Consider the following 15,653-nt stretch of genomic DNA (forward strand, 5'->3'; position numbering starts at 1 on the left):
CGAATGTTTCCATGCTGTTTTTGGAGCTGTTCCAATTTCAATGCGCATGCTCCGGTTTGGTCGAGAACCAAATTTATGTTCGAGATCCGAGACGAACAAATCTCAAAATCTTTGGTTAAAAACCGAGTTGGTCGAGAACTGAGGTTCCACTGTATATAATCAGTATACTTTTGGTAACGTATATAATCAGTACAAAAATAGCCAAATTTTAAGTTCGAGATAAATTATTAGCTTTAATGAAAAAAGATGAAGAAGCATGGCGTTGCATATACTTGGGTCCCAAAATATTTCTGAACAGGAGCTTCGTAACTCATGGACGCAAGGCTAAAATAATTAGTAAGCGCATTGTGTATGGGGTATATGTAAAAGCACTATGCAGTTCTAGCTCAGTGGTAGAGCGTCCGGATAAGGAACTTGTCAATGCATTCGTCATGAGTTCAAACCCATCAGAATGCGGAATTTCAATATCAAGATTTTAATAGCTAATAGCCGGAATGCAGACAGACGACAGACGAAATACTTTGAGAAATATATGTACATGTATATATATACAAACTTCGTTACAAACAGCAAAATTTTGATTTAAAAAGCATATTCTTATGTTTTCAACTAGTTCTTAACAATACAGGTGTGTTATTTTTGCTTTATATATATTATATATTTATATATATATATATATTATATATATATATATATATATATATATATATATACATGTATATTGATATATATATATATATTGTACCACATAAAACTATTAGTTATAAAATATTAGAGTGAAGTTCCACTTTTACATATTTTATATATAAATATAAAGCAAAAATAACACACCTGTATTGTTAAGAACTAGTTGAAAAATAAGAATATGCTTTTTAAATCAAAATTTTGCTGTTTGTAACAAAGAAACTACTACTATCTACTACTACAATTGTGTTAAAAGTGATCAAAGTTGATATTAGATGAACAGAAATTGCTTTGCGGCCAGAGCAATAGACGAGACCCTGTTGAGGTAACAAGACGCGCTGCAATAAATTATGTTTATAAGTTGCTTGCAGAAGCTAAGATGTCTCATATTGTACAACGAGGTAAGTAATTGGTAGAAATAAATGACTTACGCTAGCTGTAGCATTTTCTATTGGTGTAGCTGCCACAACTTCAATAGTATAGATGCCAGGGTTATCATATGTGTGATTGGCAGAGACACCCGTTACAAAATCATTAGGAGAAGAATCGTTCCATTTCCAAAAATAGCTAAAATCACAGAAAAAAATCTGATAATATTTGAAAAAAGATGGATACGCTAGAAAAATGTAAATATTTGTGAAGACTTTATCTGGTTCTCAGAAACTAAACAATAGCACTACAGCAAAAAAGAGTATCTACTAGCTGTTGGCTACTTACTAGTTGTTATCACTACTCACACTTTTTATGAACTAACAACTCTAGAGTCACTGATGTTAGTAATCGTAAAAGGAACTTTAAAAGTAATTTTATAAATATACTAGCGGTAAGCACGGTGAGGCCTGGGGTCTCTACAATTTCAATCAGATCATACGCAGCCGGGTGCTAAGAGGCTGGTTCTCTGGAATCAGAGAGAGTTTGGAAACCAAATGTTAGTGATGATCTGGCAGAAGACATAGACATATGAATATGAAGTTTGGATAAAATCAGCCAAAAAGTATGAAAACTCATGGGGTATATGAGGACAAACAGACAGACGCACCATGACAAAGTGAGATTTATTAATGTAGATGCTCATAACTTGCCCAAAGTGTAGAAAAAATATCAATATTTATTTAAACAGACTGTGAGGCTAACTCAACAAGCTTGAGTGCAGTCTAATTTCTAAGGTCCTCATTTCTAAGGTCATTTCTAAGGTCATTTCTAAGGTCATTTCTAAGGTCATTTCTAAGGTCATCTTAAGGTCATTTCTAAGGTCATTTCTAAGGTCGTTTCTAAGGTCATTGTCTAGTTACACATAGAAAAAAGATCAGACAAATTTAATGTATCATTAGAAAAAATGCTATAATGTTATTACGCTAAAAACTCTGAATATCTTATCAGTAGTCACTCACTCTGTGTCACAGTAAGCCATGTGCTGAGGTACCACAAACTTCCCACTTTCTCCAGTTGCCGCTACAGTAAACATACATAATTGGTCAGTTGTGATGAGTACAGAACAATGTTTGTGTATGATTTGAAATGTAAATAGATAAAACAAAGAAGAATGAGAGAAAGCAAACTGCAAAGTTGGGACAACTAAACAAAAGCAAATCACAGACATAAGCGAAATGAGTCAACAACTCACCATAATTTAATATTTTTGAAGAGAAGACAACAACTGAGTTACAACTTTTTAAGATAGAATTACGGTAGGATGTATCATTGACATATGTAGTCTACATGAAATGCTACAGGCTTTGCTGTGGTTAGGCAACTCGGTGGAAAGGCAACCTGGTCGTGATAATACAACCTGGTGTAGTAACGTAACCTGGTGATAGTAACTTAACCTGATGGAAGTAACTTAACCTGACTGTAGTAGGCCTAATGCAACTTTGAGGTGTAGGAAGCCATACTGGCAAACTTATTTTGCATATTCATCAAACAACTTTCATAGTAGCACATCTCACAAGCAGGAGCACACAACTTACCAATTGGATAGCCTTCCGTGCTGTTACCTGAATATATATAATACATTCTGAATACATGCAAATTGTGTCAAAACAGCAACCAAGTGTATGAATGAATTATTTTTAAAATATTGATTGTTAAGCAGAATGAAGAAAAATGTATTTGCTAATGAGACTCGTAGCTTTGCTACTGGCGATATGAGTGTCCAGGAAGGACAGTTACATTGTCGACTTGAACACATTATCGACTTGAACGCGATGCCACATGCAGATCACCTAGCAAAAATCAAATCTCCATTAGTGGAAGAGTTCCTGTTTATATTCAATCAAGAATAAGGAACAATCTGAGAGCTATTCTACAGAATCAGCAAGCATCCCGTTTATCACTGGTGCAGTACGGAAGATTTATCACTGGTGCAGTATGGGAGATTTATCACTGGTGCAGTATGGGAGATTTATCACGGGTGCAGTATGGGAGATTTATCACTGGTGCAGTATGGGAGATTTATGACTGGTGCAGTATGGGAGATTTATGACTGGTGCAGTATGGGAGATTTATCACTGGTGCAGTATGGGAGATTTATCACTGGTGCAGTATGGGAGATTTATGACTGGTGCAGTATGGGAGATTTATGACTGGTGCAGTATGGGAGATTTATGACTGGTGCAGTATGGGAGATTTATGACTGGTGCAGTATGGGAGATTTATGACTGGTGCAGTATGGGAGATTTATGACTGGTGCAGTATGGGAGATTTATGACTGGTGCAGTATGGGAGATTTATGACTGGTGCAGTATGGGAGATTTATGACTGGTGCAGTATGGGAGATTTATGACTGGTGCAGTATGGGAGATTTATGACTGGTGCAGTATGGGAGATTTATGACTGGTGCAGTATGGGAGATTTATCACTGGTGCAGTATGGGAGATTTATGACTGGTGCAGTATGGGAGATTTATCACTGGTGCAGTATGGGAGATTTATCACTGGTGCAGTATGGGAGATTTATCACTGGTGCAGTATGGGGAGATTTATGACTGGTGCAGTATGGGAGATTTATCACTGGTGCAGTATGGGAGATTTATGACTGGTGCAGTATGGGAGATTTATGACTGGTGCAGTATGGGAGATTTATCACTGGTGCAGTATGGGAGATTTATCACTGGTGCAGTATGAGAGATTTATGACTGGTGCAGTATGGGAGATTTATGACTGGTGCAGTATGGGAGATTTATGACTGGTGCAGTATGGGAGATTTATGACTGGTGCAGTATGGGAGATTTATGACTGGTGCAGTATGGGAGATTTATCACTGGTGCAGTATGGGAGATTTATCACTGGTGCAGTATGGGAGATTTATGACTGGTGCAGTATGGGAGATTTATGACTGGTGCAGTATGGGAGATTTATGACTGGTGCAGTATGGGAGATTTATGACTGGTGCAGTATGGGAGATTTATGACTGGTGCAGTATGGGAGATTTATGACTGGTGCAGTATGGGAGATTTATGACTGGTGCAGTATGGGAGATTTATGACTGGTGCAGTATGGGAGATTTATCACTGGTGCAGTATGGGAGATTTATGACTGGTGCAGTATGGGAGATTTATCACTGGTGCAGTATGGGAGATTTATCACTGGTGCAGTATGGGAGATTTATCACTGGTGCAGTATGGGAGATTTATGACTGGTGCAGTATGGGAGATTTATCACTGGTGCAGTATGGGAGATTTATGACTGGTGCAGTATGGGAGATTTATGACTGGTGCAGTATGGGAGATTTATCACTGGTGCAGTATGAGAGATTAAATTGCTTGCTCTAAAGTCAATAAAATCATGTTTTAAATCATGCTCTAAAGTCTTTGACTCATTAAGTACTTTATGATTTTGCCAAGATGGTGGTTGTCATATTAAACAAAATGACAAGCGTAAAACTCTATTTTACATTTCAGCATTCAACTTTTTAGTGTAACAGTTTTATTTAATCAAATGAAAAATATTGTCTTTTTTATCACAGTGTGTTCATCATCATTGCATGATACTAAACATTATTAGTTTTCAAATAAAATCCACACCCAAAATGCATTTCATGCTATTGAAGACACTTGCAGACTCTCAAAAAACTATATTCATTTACAAGATTGATATAAATACTTCATATTATTTATCATATTATATTTAGATTACAAACGTTAAATAAATTATTCAAGCTATAATATTTATTTATATTATTAGTATATTGATACTATCTTTATTATTATTTATTTGCTGCTAAATAATAAACAAACAACCCAAAATATTAGCTAACAATTCTTAATAAATATAAAATATTTCTAATAGAACTTGCCTAAACAATTATATGAGATGAATCTCATAGAACAAAAGCAGATGGAAAAATAAAAGTTTCTAATACATGTACCCTGCAGTAAGTTTTATATGAAATGATAGAGTGCTCACCATATCTAACTGGACCCAGAATCTCAACATTGTCGATAGCATCAACAACGATGATATCTGCTTGAGCTGTGATGGAGTCAGAAGAGGTTGTTGCCGTTGCTACCACTGTGTACGTAGAGCAACCCTCGTCATATGTGTGCTCCGCCTGTAGGATACAAGTTTAATTGATTTTGTTGAAGTAGTCACAAAATCTACATTAGAACCACAGGCTAACTATTAGAATGACAGGCTAACTATTAGAACAACAGGCTAACTATTAGAACAACAGGCTAACTATTAGAACAACAGGCTAACTATTAGAACAACAGGCTAACTATTAGAACAACAGGCTAACTATTAGAACAACAGGCTAACTAGTAGAACAACAGGCTAACTATTAAAACAACAGGCTAACTAGTAGAACAACAGGCTAACTTTAAAAACTTTTAAATTAAAAAACTGTTAAAAACTGGGTGCATCAGTCAATATTATTTTAACCTCAAAGTTACAATGTTTTAGGTATAAAATACGAAAAACTATTTTAAAAGTTTTGGCTCACAGCAACTCATCTCAATAAAATTTCTTTATTGAGAAGAGTTGCGGTGAGCCATACACGGTAAATGTTTTCAGAAAGCATCATTTGAAGTGCACTGCTTGTGATGCATAATGAAATCTTTTTTCATCTCGAAAGAGTTAACTGAGTTTTTATGTCAGCGAGCTTTAAAAATAAACAAAATGCTATGAAGTAAATACAAAAGAATTAGCAGTAAGCCAGACAATGCCCGAAATGTTTTTCGTTTTTTATCAGATAATTCAGAGGTGGGTGTTTAGGAGGCTGGTTATCAGGAACCAGATGAAGTTTTGGAACCAAATATTTTTAATGTCCTGACAGAAAACACTATGCATATAGTTTTACGCATAAGTTTACACATCTATCTACACACATGCACGCACACATACACCGCATACACCCACACTCATGCACACGCTCACACTCAAGCACACGCACACAAAAACACACACACATGCACGCACACCACACAAACACACGCACATACACGCACACACGCACGCACACACACATTGGCAACATGGGATCCATGCACTAATATAAGTACAACTACAATGTAGCATCACCAACCTACTCACAAATAGAAGGCATTGCTGCCTGTCTTACCGTGTAAGTAGATGCCTTAAAAATGTGTGCTGCGAACAGAGGCTCGGAACCATAGTCTGCATCAGATGAGGTGAAAGTTGGAGAATCTCCAAAACTATCAATTTTCTTAACCGTCTGACCAGTAGGCAGTTTAATTGAGGCTATTTCACCAAATAAGATGCTGACACTAAGAACATCTCCTGGGCTGACCTGATGCCATAAATATAATAGAAGCAGAATTGAGCTCAACTATCTTAGATGAATCATTAACTTAGCTTGGAGCAAGATTTCTGAAACAAACAGCAATAAATGGTAAATAATGAATAGCGAGTAGGTAGGTATGTCTATTTCAATTTGATAACTATTAGTAAACAAGCCAAAATATTTGCCAGATGAATTCGTCATGGAAAGATATTTGAAAAGTAAAAATGAGTAATTGATGGCTTTTACCTTCATATTTTAATACTGTCATTAGCAACTAGCAAAAGTGCACTAGGTGTGGTTTACGCATAATTCTCTTGTCGCAAAAGACAAAAGTGTGCCCAACTCGTCAAAATATTGCTCTCAACTGCACAGAATGTGCTCCAACTCGCACATTTGAATGTCGCTAAATGAAATGCGCAGGTGCATGCCAGATTTTCGCGCAGCCCCGAGTGTGCCATTTAAGAAAAACAGTTTTTATAAATGTTGATGGAGTACGGCGTACCACCTGTCATGCCTAATCACCTCTGCCTAGCTGACGGTTGCCAGAGCGAATGTGCCATTAACTGAATGAATGAAGAATCATGCACGCTATTGCTGTTATGATTATAAGGCACTTTTGAAAATAACCACATGCTATTTTTGTTCATTATCACGCGTAAACTCGCAGACTTGAGGCGGTCATAGGAAAGATTAGAGACAGTGCTGCTACATAATTACAAACATTATACCACAGTACCCAACTTTCTGGCAAGAATATCTCGAAATTTAATGATAGTTTTGAGTTGCGTAACAGTTACCTGATTAGTGGCACAGCCAGGAATCTGGTGGCCCCTGGTTATTTCTTGTAATCACAGTAACCGTTTTGCGAGACAATGACCAATGCTACCAACAGACTTGGCCGAGAATGACTGTACTTTTAATAAATTAACTCTATGAAACTAAATGATTCTATCTGTAATTTACATCTAAGATATGATCTATATTACATTACTATGTACATAATATAATACATATATTATAATATAATTCAACAATATGTAATATAATACTGCAATAATAATATAATATTCCAATATAACTTTATTATAATAAAATTATATTAAAATACTATATTATTAAAGTATTATTATATTCTATTATAATGAAATATAATACAATATTTTATTATAATAAAATATTTTATCCTATTTTATTATAATAAAATATGATAAAATCTAACACAACCCAATATAATATAAAATAATATAATATATAATCATACTATATATATTATATATTATAATATATTTTATTATTGTATTATCTATATTATAGTATGATCTAACTGTCAAACAAAAACAACCAGACTAATAAAGAGAATAAACTGAGAAGCAGCGAGATAAGAAGGTTTACAGGCTCTCCTGAAGTTGCAGTTGAATAGAATGTAGAAGATTTACAAAGAAGTGGAGAATGTGCCATAAAGGTTAAATAAACATAATGACCTTGATATAGTCTAACATGTCGAGGTGGTGAATGAGGGAGCGATGAAGTGAGCTTGAATCAGCGGCCCGATTGTCAACAGGGGAGCTACTCTTAAACCGATAGTTTAATGTGAGTTGTACTGGAGTGGCTGATGCATTCCCGTCAGTTACGCATGCGCGTTCACTCAAACTGTAGACCTACAAGCACACGTATACACAATAAAGCAGTGCTGTTTTAGATTCTCACGCAAAAAACTTAATCTCTTTGAAATCTTCAAACAAAAAATAATTTTAATGATCTTTCCGATGGAAACATTTTTATTAATATCAGAAAATTTATTAGCAGAAATATTTAAAGCAGGATTAAAATGCTGCTACAACAAAACAAACAAAACAAACAAAACACCTGGTAAATTGGTTGAAGGTGTAACTTCTTTTGGTGCATCAAGTATTATAAACAATCATACATTGTAATGCAAAGTTTTGTAGTATTGTAAAGTAACTTATCCAGTGCTCAGCGTCATAGGTCTAATATTTATAGTACCCGCATAAAAGTATGTCTTTTTTTTAATAAACAAAAAAATACCATAAAACTCTGTTAGTGATGGTGGCCTTGTGATTAGCTCCAATAGCAGAATGATGAGTTGAAAAGACACTGCATACTAAAATAAAAACTGCATATAAATTACTTCATTTATTTTATAATAAGTTTTCTATCAACTACAATGTGAATTGTTGTATTTAGAAATACTAAAAATTATGATTTTGTAGACTTCCGAAAAGTTCAGCAACGTTGAAATTACTATTATTATCAGTATAAGGAATCGAGCATACTTGGCTGCCAGTGCATCGGATACCATAGGAACTCTCAGTGCTAGCACAGACTTCTTCGGAGGCAACACACGATCTATTCTTGTGACAGTAAAACTGCCCTCCGCAATCTGGGCTGTAGACCTAAAATGTATGGTTTTAGCTCAGCATTTCAATACTTGACGTTGAGCATTGCAAACTAGACTCGTACAAATCTTGGATGCCATACGGTAAAAACTTGTTGCCTTTAAGCATATGACAATACATGCAAAGACACAAGTCTTTTCCTCGCATCCAAAAATTTAATACAGTAATTAGTTTTTGCAAACAAAGAAGAGCTGTGAAAATGGAGATACATAGCCTACTTTCCTTATTTCTGCATCCTCAGTATTTGTGAACATCTACTTACAGAATATATAGCCTACTTTCCTTATTCCTGCATCCTCAGTATTTGTGAACATCTACTTACAGAATATATAGCCTACTTTCCTTATTCCTGCATCCTCAGTATTTGTGAACATCTACTTACAGAAAATCTGAATAGTCCAGCTTGAGTCATGCTGTATTCCCAGGCATGGATAACTCCTGGTTCATTAATAGTCCTGTGATATATGAAGAGCTGTTGGTCGCTGAGACCAACAACATTAGGAGGCTCTGTTAGGTATTTGTCACTGTCCTTGTAGCCAATGATGTCTTCAGCAGAATCTGCAATGCCAATGTTTCTAGATTAATTTGCTGTCTACAACTCATCAACCGTTGAAAAAAACATTATGACAGCGGAGAGCTTAGCGATACATCAATGACAAAGAAACACATTGAGACAAATATATAAATATTCAAAGCAGCAATGAATGTTTGCATGCATATATACCTATACATATACATACATTGGATGCACACATATATGTTTTTATATCTAAATATTTTTTATTATTATCATTTCATTTATTATTATCACTTCATTTATTATTATCATTTCATTTATTATTATCATTTCATTTATTATTATCATTTCATTTATTATTATCATTTCATTTATTATTATCATTTCATTTATTATTATCATTTCATTTATTATTATCATTTCATTTATTATTATCATTTCATTTATTATTATCATTTCATTTATTATTATCATTTCATTTATTATTATCATTTCATTTATTATTATCATTTCATTTATTATTATCATTTCATTTATTATTATCATTTCATTTATTATTATCATTTCATTTATTATTATCATTTCATTTATTATTATCATTTCATCAATTTAGCTTTTCAAATATAATTCAGATTTTTGTATTTAGTTTTTTACCTAGTTTGTATAATGCAGTTATTCTAATGGCATGCGTAATCACCTGAAGCATTTGTCATTACGTGAAACTAATTATGCGTAATATTACGTGTTATCATAAGAATATTTGCTCCAAGATCTAGCAGTTTTGACATACGGAGCAAATTTTGGAACAAGTTAACTTCATATGTACAGTAGATGATTAATTCTATACACAAACTAGTCGAATGCCCCTGCATTGCAGTAGTAGAATAGTTACCTAATGAATTTGAGTAGCTTACTTGAAAAGCTAGATCTTCACTAAAGTCCTTACTAAAATCTTTGCTAAAACAATACCACACTTTGGGCCAGCATGGCAAATGTTACGAGTAAAGGTCAACAGTGCCAGTTATTAACCCCACGCAAGCGCTTTAAGCGTGAGTATCTTAACCAATGTAATGACTATTTGCGCAATGAATTGTATTCCGTGTAGCTTAATAGTAAGGTTTGTCACCTCAAGATCTGAAAGTCACAAGATCAAATCTAGTGCCGCGTATAATTTTTATCGCTAGATTTTAATTGCTGTAACTGGACACAGAGTTTTGCAAAAAGACAAACACTGAGATTTATACAGAAATAGAGCTCCTTATAAGAACGTGTAATGCTAAGAGATAACTAAAGCATTGGGTTAGAAATTAGCTCAACCGTCTTCCATTAGTTGCCTGTATATGTCTATGCATATGGTACCATAAAAAGTATGAACTCAAAAGCCCTACCAAACAAAATATTAATAAAAAATTGGTAATAAAAATATAATTTAGTTTCACGTAATCAGAAAAGATGTGCAACAGAAATAAAGAACTATATTAAGTTATTAAGTTTTAACAAAAAAATACCTCAGCCTTATTTTAAGGCGAGTAAGAGTTCAGACTAGAGATGTTTATAGAGCAGACAATGGACACCGTAAGTAGAATAAAGAATATGAAAGGCAGAGGGACTGTCTGAGTAAATGAGCCAATGATAGCCACAACTTATCCATGTTTACTAACATACGCACTCAAAAATTGGGTTACTAATTATTTTATTCTTTTGTCAAAAGAAACGAGATATATACCTAAGCTTAGTTGTTTTAAGTCTTCCATGAATAATTTTTTATTGTGTTTATGAAACTATGTGACAATATCTTTTTTTACAATTTTTGCTATAAAATTTGTTGTAAACTGCCCAATAAAACTTTACATAACAATAGTAAAATAATATATACATGTATAATATAATAATATACATAAAATGGTTCTAAATTTCTTCACAAAAGTCTCCTGATGATTCCCATAACCATATTTTCTGCTAACCCATTTAATATCTGACAATCAACCTTCTTTTGAAGTATTAAGGCATTTATTTGTTAGAGAAGTCATTGAAAGTAAAGATGCAAAAAATATGATTGCTTGAAGGTGATGCTACAGATTTATAAGAGAGGCCTGTGAAAACAGCACTACAGTTGAGAAGTGCGACTGGTCAGCCAGATGGTAGATGATAGTTAATAACTTCTACAGCACAAATATGAAGCGATAATGTCTATGATAAGTTCTAATCAGCGTATAAGGCGACTTGGAACATGAAAACACAACTTTGAACGCTATATAAAAGGTTAAGGCGTTCTAAGAAATACTTCAAGACAATACTAACAGATTTTATTTGAATATAATTTACTAATGATGACTGATGAGCTCCATATGAATTAGCCAATCGTTTGTCAGCTGGCTCACAATAAAGGGCAACATTCAAGTTGGCAGTTGCGCTGGCCAATCAGTGATTAGCAAGGTACCAGCCACTCATGAATTATCCAATCAATAGTGAACAAGAATAAGCTTAGCTTACAACTCACAAGCGTACAATTCACTACTAATACCACTTGCGAGCAGGATTTGAAAATGCCAATAACAGATGAGCCCTCTTCAAATTATATAGAATATCGTCTGTTTTATGTACAGCTGAAGAATATAATTTGCTTAAGTTTGACACAGCTGAGTTAGTAAGAGTTGGGAGATATAGTGCGTGGCTTTGCAGTTTTAAATTGCTTGTGACAAAAAACTGCATCAACAGCACCCGCCATATTTGCGAGCAGTCCATCTGCGCAAGGTTGATACCATTTTTGTCCAATTGACCTAACACAGATAGCATTTTACATATCTTGCTTATGAATCCTATGTAGGGCTTTTGAATCCCACATCTTTTGGTTTACAACATACATTGTATAAACTTTTAAAAACTCGGATATTCAAGACGATAATATTACTATTGGCAATTTTATAAAAAGTTTTATCGATCAACATCAAACGCAAACAAATCATTTATTACATATTGCTGACGTAAATTGGTGATCAGCGCCTGATTAGCATAATGATTTTTCATGATATCTGAGTAGAAAGGCTGCGTGTCACAGTCGTAGGGTGTAAAAAGAACAGTTTGTCTCTAAAATGGAAAGGAGAAGCTACGACTAACAGAATGAGTTAACCAATACAAAGATCGTACGCAATGTCGGACAAGCTAAAGGTTTTATTAAATGTATACCTCACCAGGAGAACCTCAGAGATTATGGTATATTTAGAGAAATATCAATAATTTTAGAAGGAAAGCCGCTGAACCTTCCAATCAAGAAGGTTTCATTTCAGGAAACGCTACTTATTCAAAATAGAAAGATCAATGAAAGTATTTACAAAAGAATACTAAGCTGCGACATGCTCGTTGAACTTGGGTAATTTGATAACTCCTTCCATGATCAATATCCTCCCAAAGGCTGTATGCCGACCACAGTTCACCGTAGGTCATGTGACAAGTACGCTGCCGCATCTCTTCTATACTGTTATACTGCTTACATAAACCCCAGTGCTAACTATCACTATTACTGCATAACGGGCATCTATTGAAACTGAACATCTACGTTCTGCTGTGAAATCATGGGAAACCTTATTCTACATAGCAGTTTTACTTGTGTTTTCTGAAATTTTGTACAGCTGTTTGAACTTTGAACTTTCATTGAAGAGTAAATATTGTAAAAGATTTCACCACCAATATTGCATATATCGGTGGTAAGAGCTTCCCATAGCTTCCCATGGTTTCCCATAGCAATTATGTAAGCTGCCAACTTCCCTATCTATTTTAGTAAATTTCACTTCGCCATTTTGTATGCATGCATGCTGCATGCATACTGTGTGCATACAGCGTGCATACAGCGTGCATACAGCATGCGTGTCTGTTAGTCTGTGTAAACACTAAGTGTTTTCACATTTTTTGGTGGATTTCATCCAAACATGCATAATTCTTGCATGATTGCATGATTGCGTAATTCTATTTTGTTTCATAGAACCTGCCTCTTGATCATCTACTTTTGAGCTATAAAAAAATCCTGTGCATCGCCAGACTTACTTCTAGTTGTTAGTATTAATGTGTGACTATAAGTCACCATGTTTGGTTGGTCTAATGTCATGATTACATGTAGTAGGTCAACCCCTAGTCCAACAGCTCTATGCAAAGAAACTAATTGTTAATTATTTTTTAACATTTTTAATTTTTTATTAATATTATTGTTAATTATACCATTTTAAGTTTTCTCAGTATCATACATATATTTATGTGGTACTAGTAAAGACTTGATAGCGTAAACTGTGCCATATCAACATCGCAATGATAACAGAGCTCATTGGTGGAAATCAGAAACGCTGTAAGAAATTTTTGATTAAATTTCAGAAACATCTAGATCGCTTACGGTGAAACTGTAAACATTAGAATACCTTAAAACATTAATCTTATAAGACAAACATTCATTTTCCAAAAGCAACAGGTGCAAGCCTCTTACCAGGTATTCCAAGATTTTCGCGCAGAGAGGTCACTATGGAATCTCCAAAGTCTATGTCAAGGCTGAAGTTCTGACCATAAACCACGATGTCACACTCCAATGGCTGTCCTGACTGGAATTCTGATGGACAAAGAAGCTCCATAGGAGCTACAAGTCCGATGTTTCTCTGAAACAATAAATAACGCATTGCTTATGATAAATAAGATATCACTAACTCCATGTAGCAAAGAGCTTCCATGGCCTCTCATAGCACTTATACAAGTAAGAATTAAATTTGTCATTGCGCTACATCGACAAGAATTTGAAGTTGTCCTTGTTGATAGCAACTTGCTACAGGTCGCATATAAATGGCCTAGCAGACGCATCATTTTGGACAGCTTCATCTCATAAAGGTAACCAACAAAAAAAGATGAATTGCCACTCACCATTGCGACCATTCACTGCGTTTCTGTTAGCAATTAGCCAATCAATGTGAGCAAAATCCACTTTTGCATTTGTCAAACAAGAATAGATAAGAAAATTATACACGTTGTACGTGTATATGCTAAGGAAAGCATTTACATGTATTCATATGTCCATTGGCAGACATGCATCGCAGTTGAGAGAGACATGCAACACAGTTGAGAGAGACATGCAGCACAGTTGAGAGAGACATGCAACACAGTTGAGAGAGACATGCAACACAGTTGAGAGAGACATGCAGCACAGTTGAGAGAGACATGCAACACAGTTGAGAAAGACATGCATCGCAGTTGAGAGAGACATGCAGCACAGTTGAGAGAGACATGCAACACAGTTGAGAGAGACATGCAACACAGTTGAGAGAGATATGCAACACAGTTGAGAGAGACATGCAACACAGTTGAGAGAGACATGCAGCACAGTTGAGAGAGACATGCAACACAGTTGAGAGAGACATGCAACACAGTTGAGAGACATGCAACACAGTTGAGAGAGATATGCAACACAGTTGAGAGAGACATGCAACACAGTTGAGAGAGATATGCAACACAGTTGAGAGAGACATGCAACACAGTTGAGAGAGACATGCAGCACAGTTGAGAGAGACATGCAGCACAGTTGAGAGAGACATGCAACACAGTTGAGAGAGACATGCAACACAGTTGAGAGAGACAAGCATCGCAGTTGAGAGAGACATGCAACACAGTTGAGAGAGACATGCAACACAATTGAGAGACATGCGGCACAGTTGAGAGAGACATGCAACACAGTTGAGAGAGACATGCATCGCAGTTGAGAGAGACATGCAACACAGTTGAGAGAGACATGCAACACAATTGAGAGACATGCGGCACAGTTGAGAGAGACATGCAACACAGTTGAGAGAGACATGCAACACAGTTGAGAGAGATATGCAACACAGTTGAGAGAGACATGCAACACAGTTGAGAGAGACATGCAGCACAGTTGAGAGAGACATGCAGCACAGTTGAGAGAGACATGCAACACAGTTGAGAGAGACATGCAACACAGTTGAGAGAGACATGCAGCACAGTTGAGAGAGACATGCAACACAGTTGAGAGAGATATGCAACACAGTTGAGAGAGACATGCAATACAGTTGAGAGAGACATGCAACACAGTTGAGAGAGACATGCAGCACAGTTGAGAGAGACATGCAACACAGTTGAGAGAGACATGCAACACAGTTGAGAGAGATATGCAACACAGTTGAGAGAGACATGCAACACAGTTGAGAGAGACATGCAACACAGTTGAGAGAGACATGCAACACAGTTGAGAGAGACATGCATCACAGTTGAGATAGACATGCAGCACAGTTGAGAGAGACATGCAACAC

General features: G+C 35.5%; 1 protein-coding gene across 1 annotated transcript in view; it reads right to left on the reverse strand.

Annotated features, from left to right (window-relative positions):
• LOC137385565 (uncharacterized) overlaps positions 1 to 15,653 on the reverse strand; it is a 105,647-nt gene that overhangs the window by 62,888 nt on the left and 27,106 nt on the right. The window contains exons 7-14 of the mRNA XM_068072052.1: positions 13,832 to 13,997; positions 9,226 to 9,401; positions 8,721 to 8,840; positions 7,908 to 8,084; positions 6,244 to 6,432; positions 5,088 to 5,232; positions 2,076 to 2,136; positions 1,116 to 1,251 (exon numbers count right to left, since the gene is read on the reverse strand). Coding sequence (XP_067928153.1) covers positions 1,116 to 1,251; positions 2,076 to 2,136; positions 5,088 to 5,232; positions 6,244 to 6,432; positions 7,908 to 8,084; positions 8,721 to 8,840; positions 9,226 to 9,401; positions 13,832 to 13,997 — 1,170 coding nt within the window. The remainder of the gene's footprint in view (positions 1 to 1,115; positions 1,252 to 2,075; positions 2,137 to 5,087; positions 5,233 to 6,243; positions 6,433 to 7,907; positions 8,085 to 8,720; positions 8,841 to 9,225; positions 9,402 to 13,831; positions 13,998 to 15,653) is intronic.

This window comes from Watersipora subatra, chromosome 1 (genome assembly GCF_963576615.1).
Source record: "Watersipora subatra chromosome 1, tzWatSuba1.1, whole genome shotgun sequence".
In the NCBI taxonomy this organism is placed as follows: Eukaryota; Metazoa; Bryozoa; class Gymnolaemata; order Cheilostomatida; family Watersiporidae; genus Watersipora; species Watersipora subatra.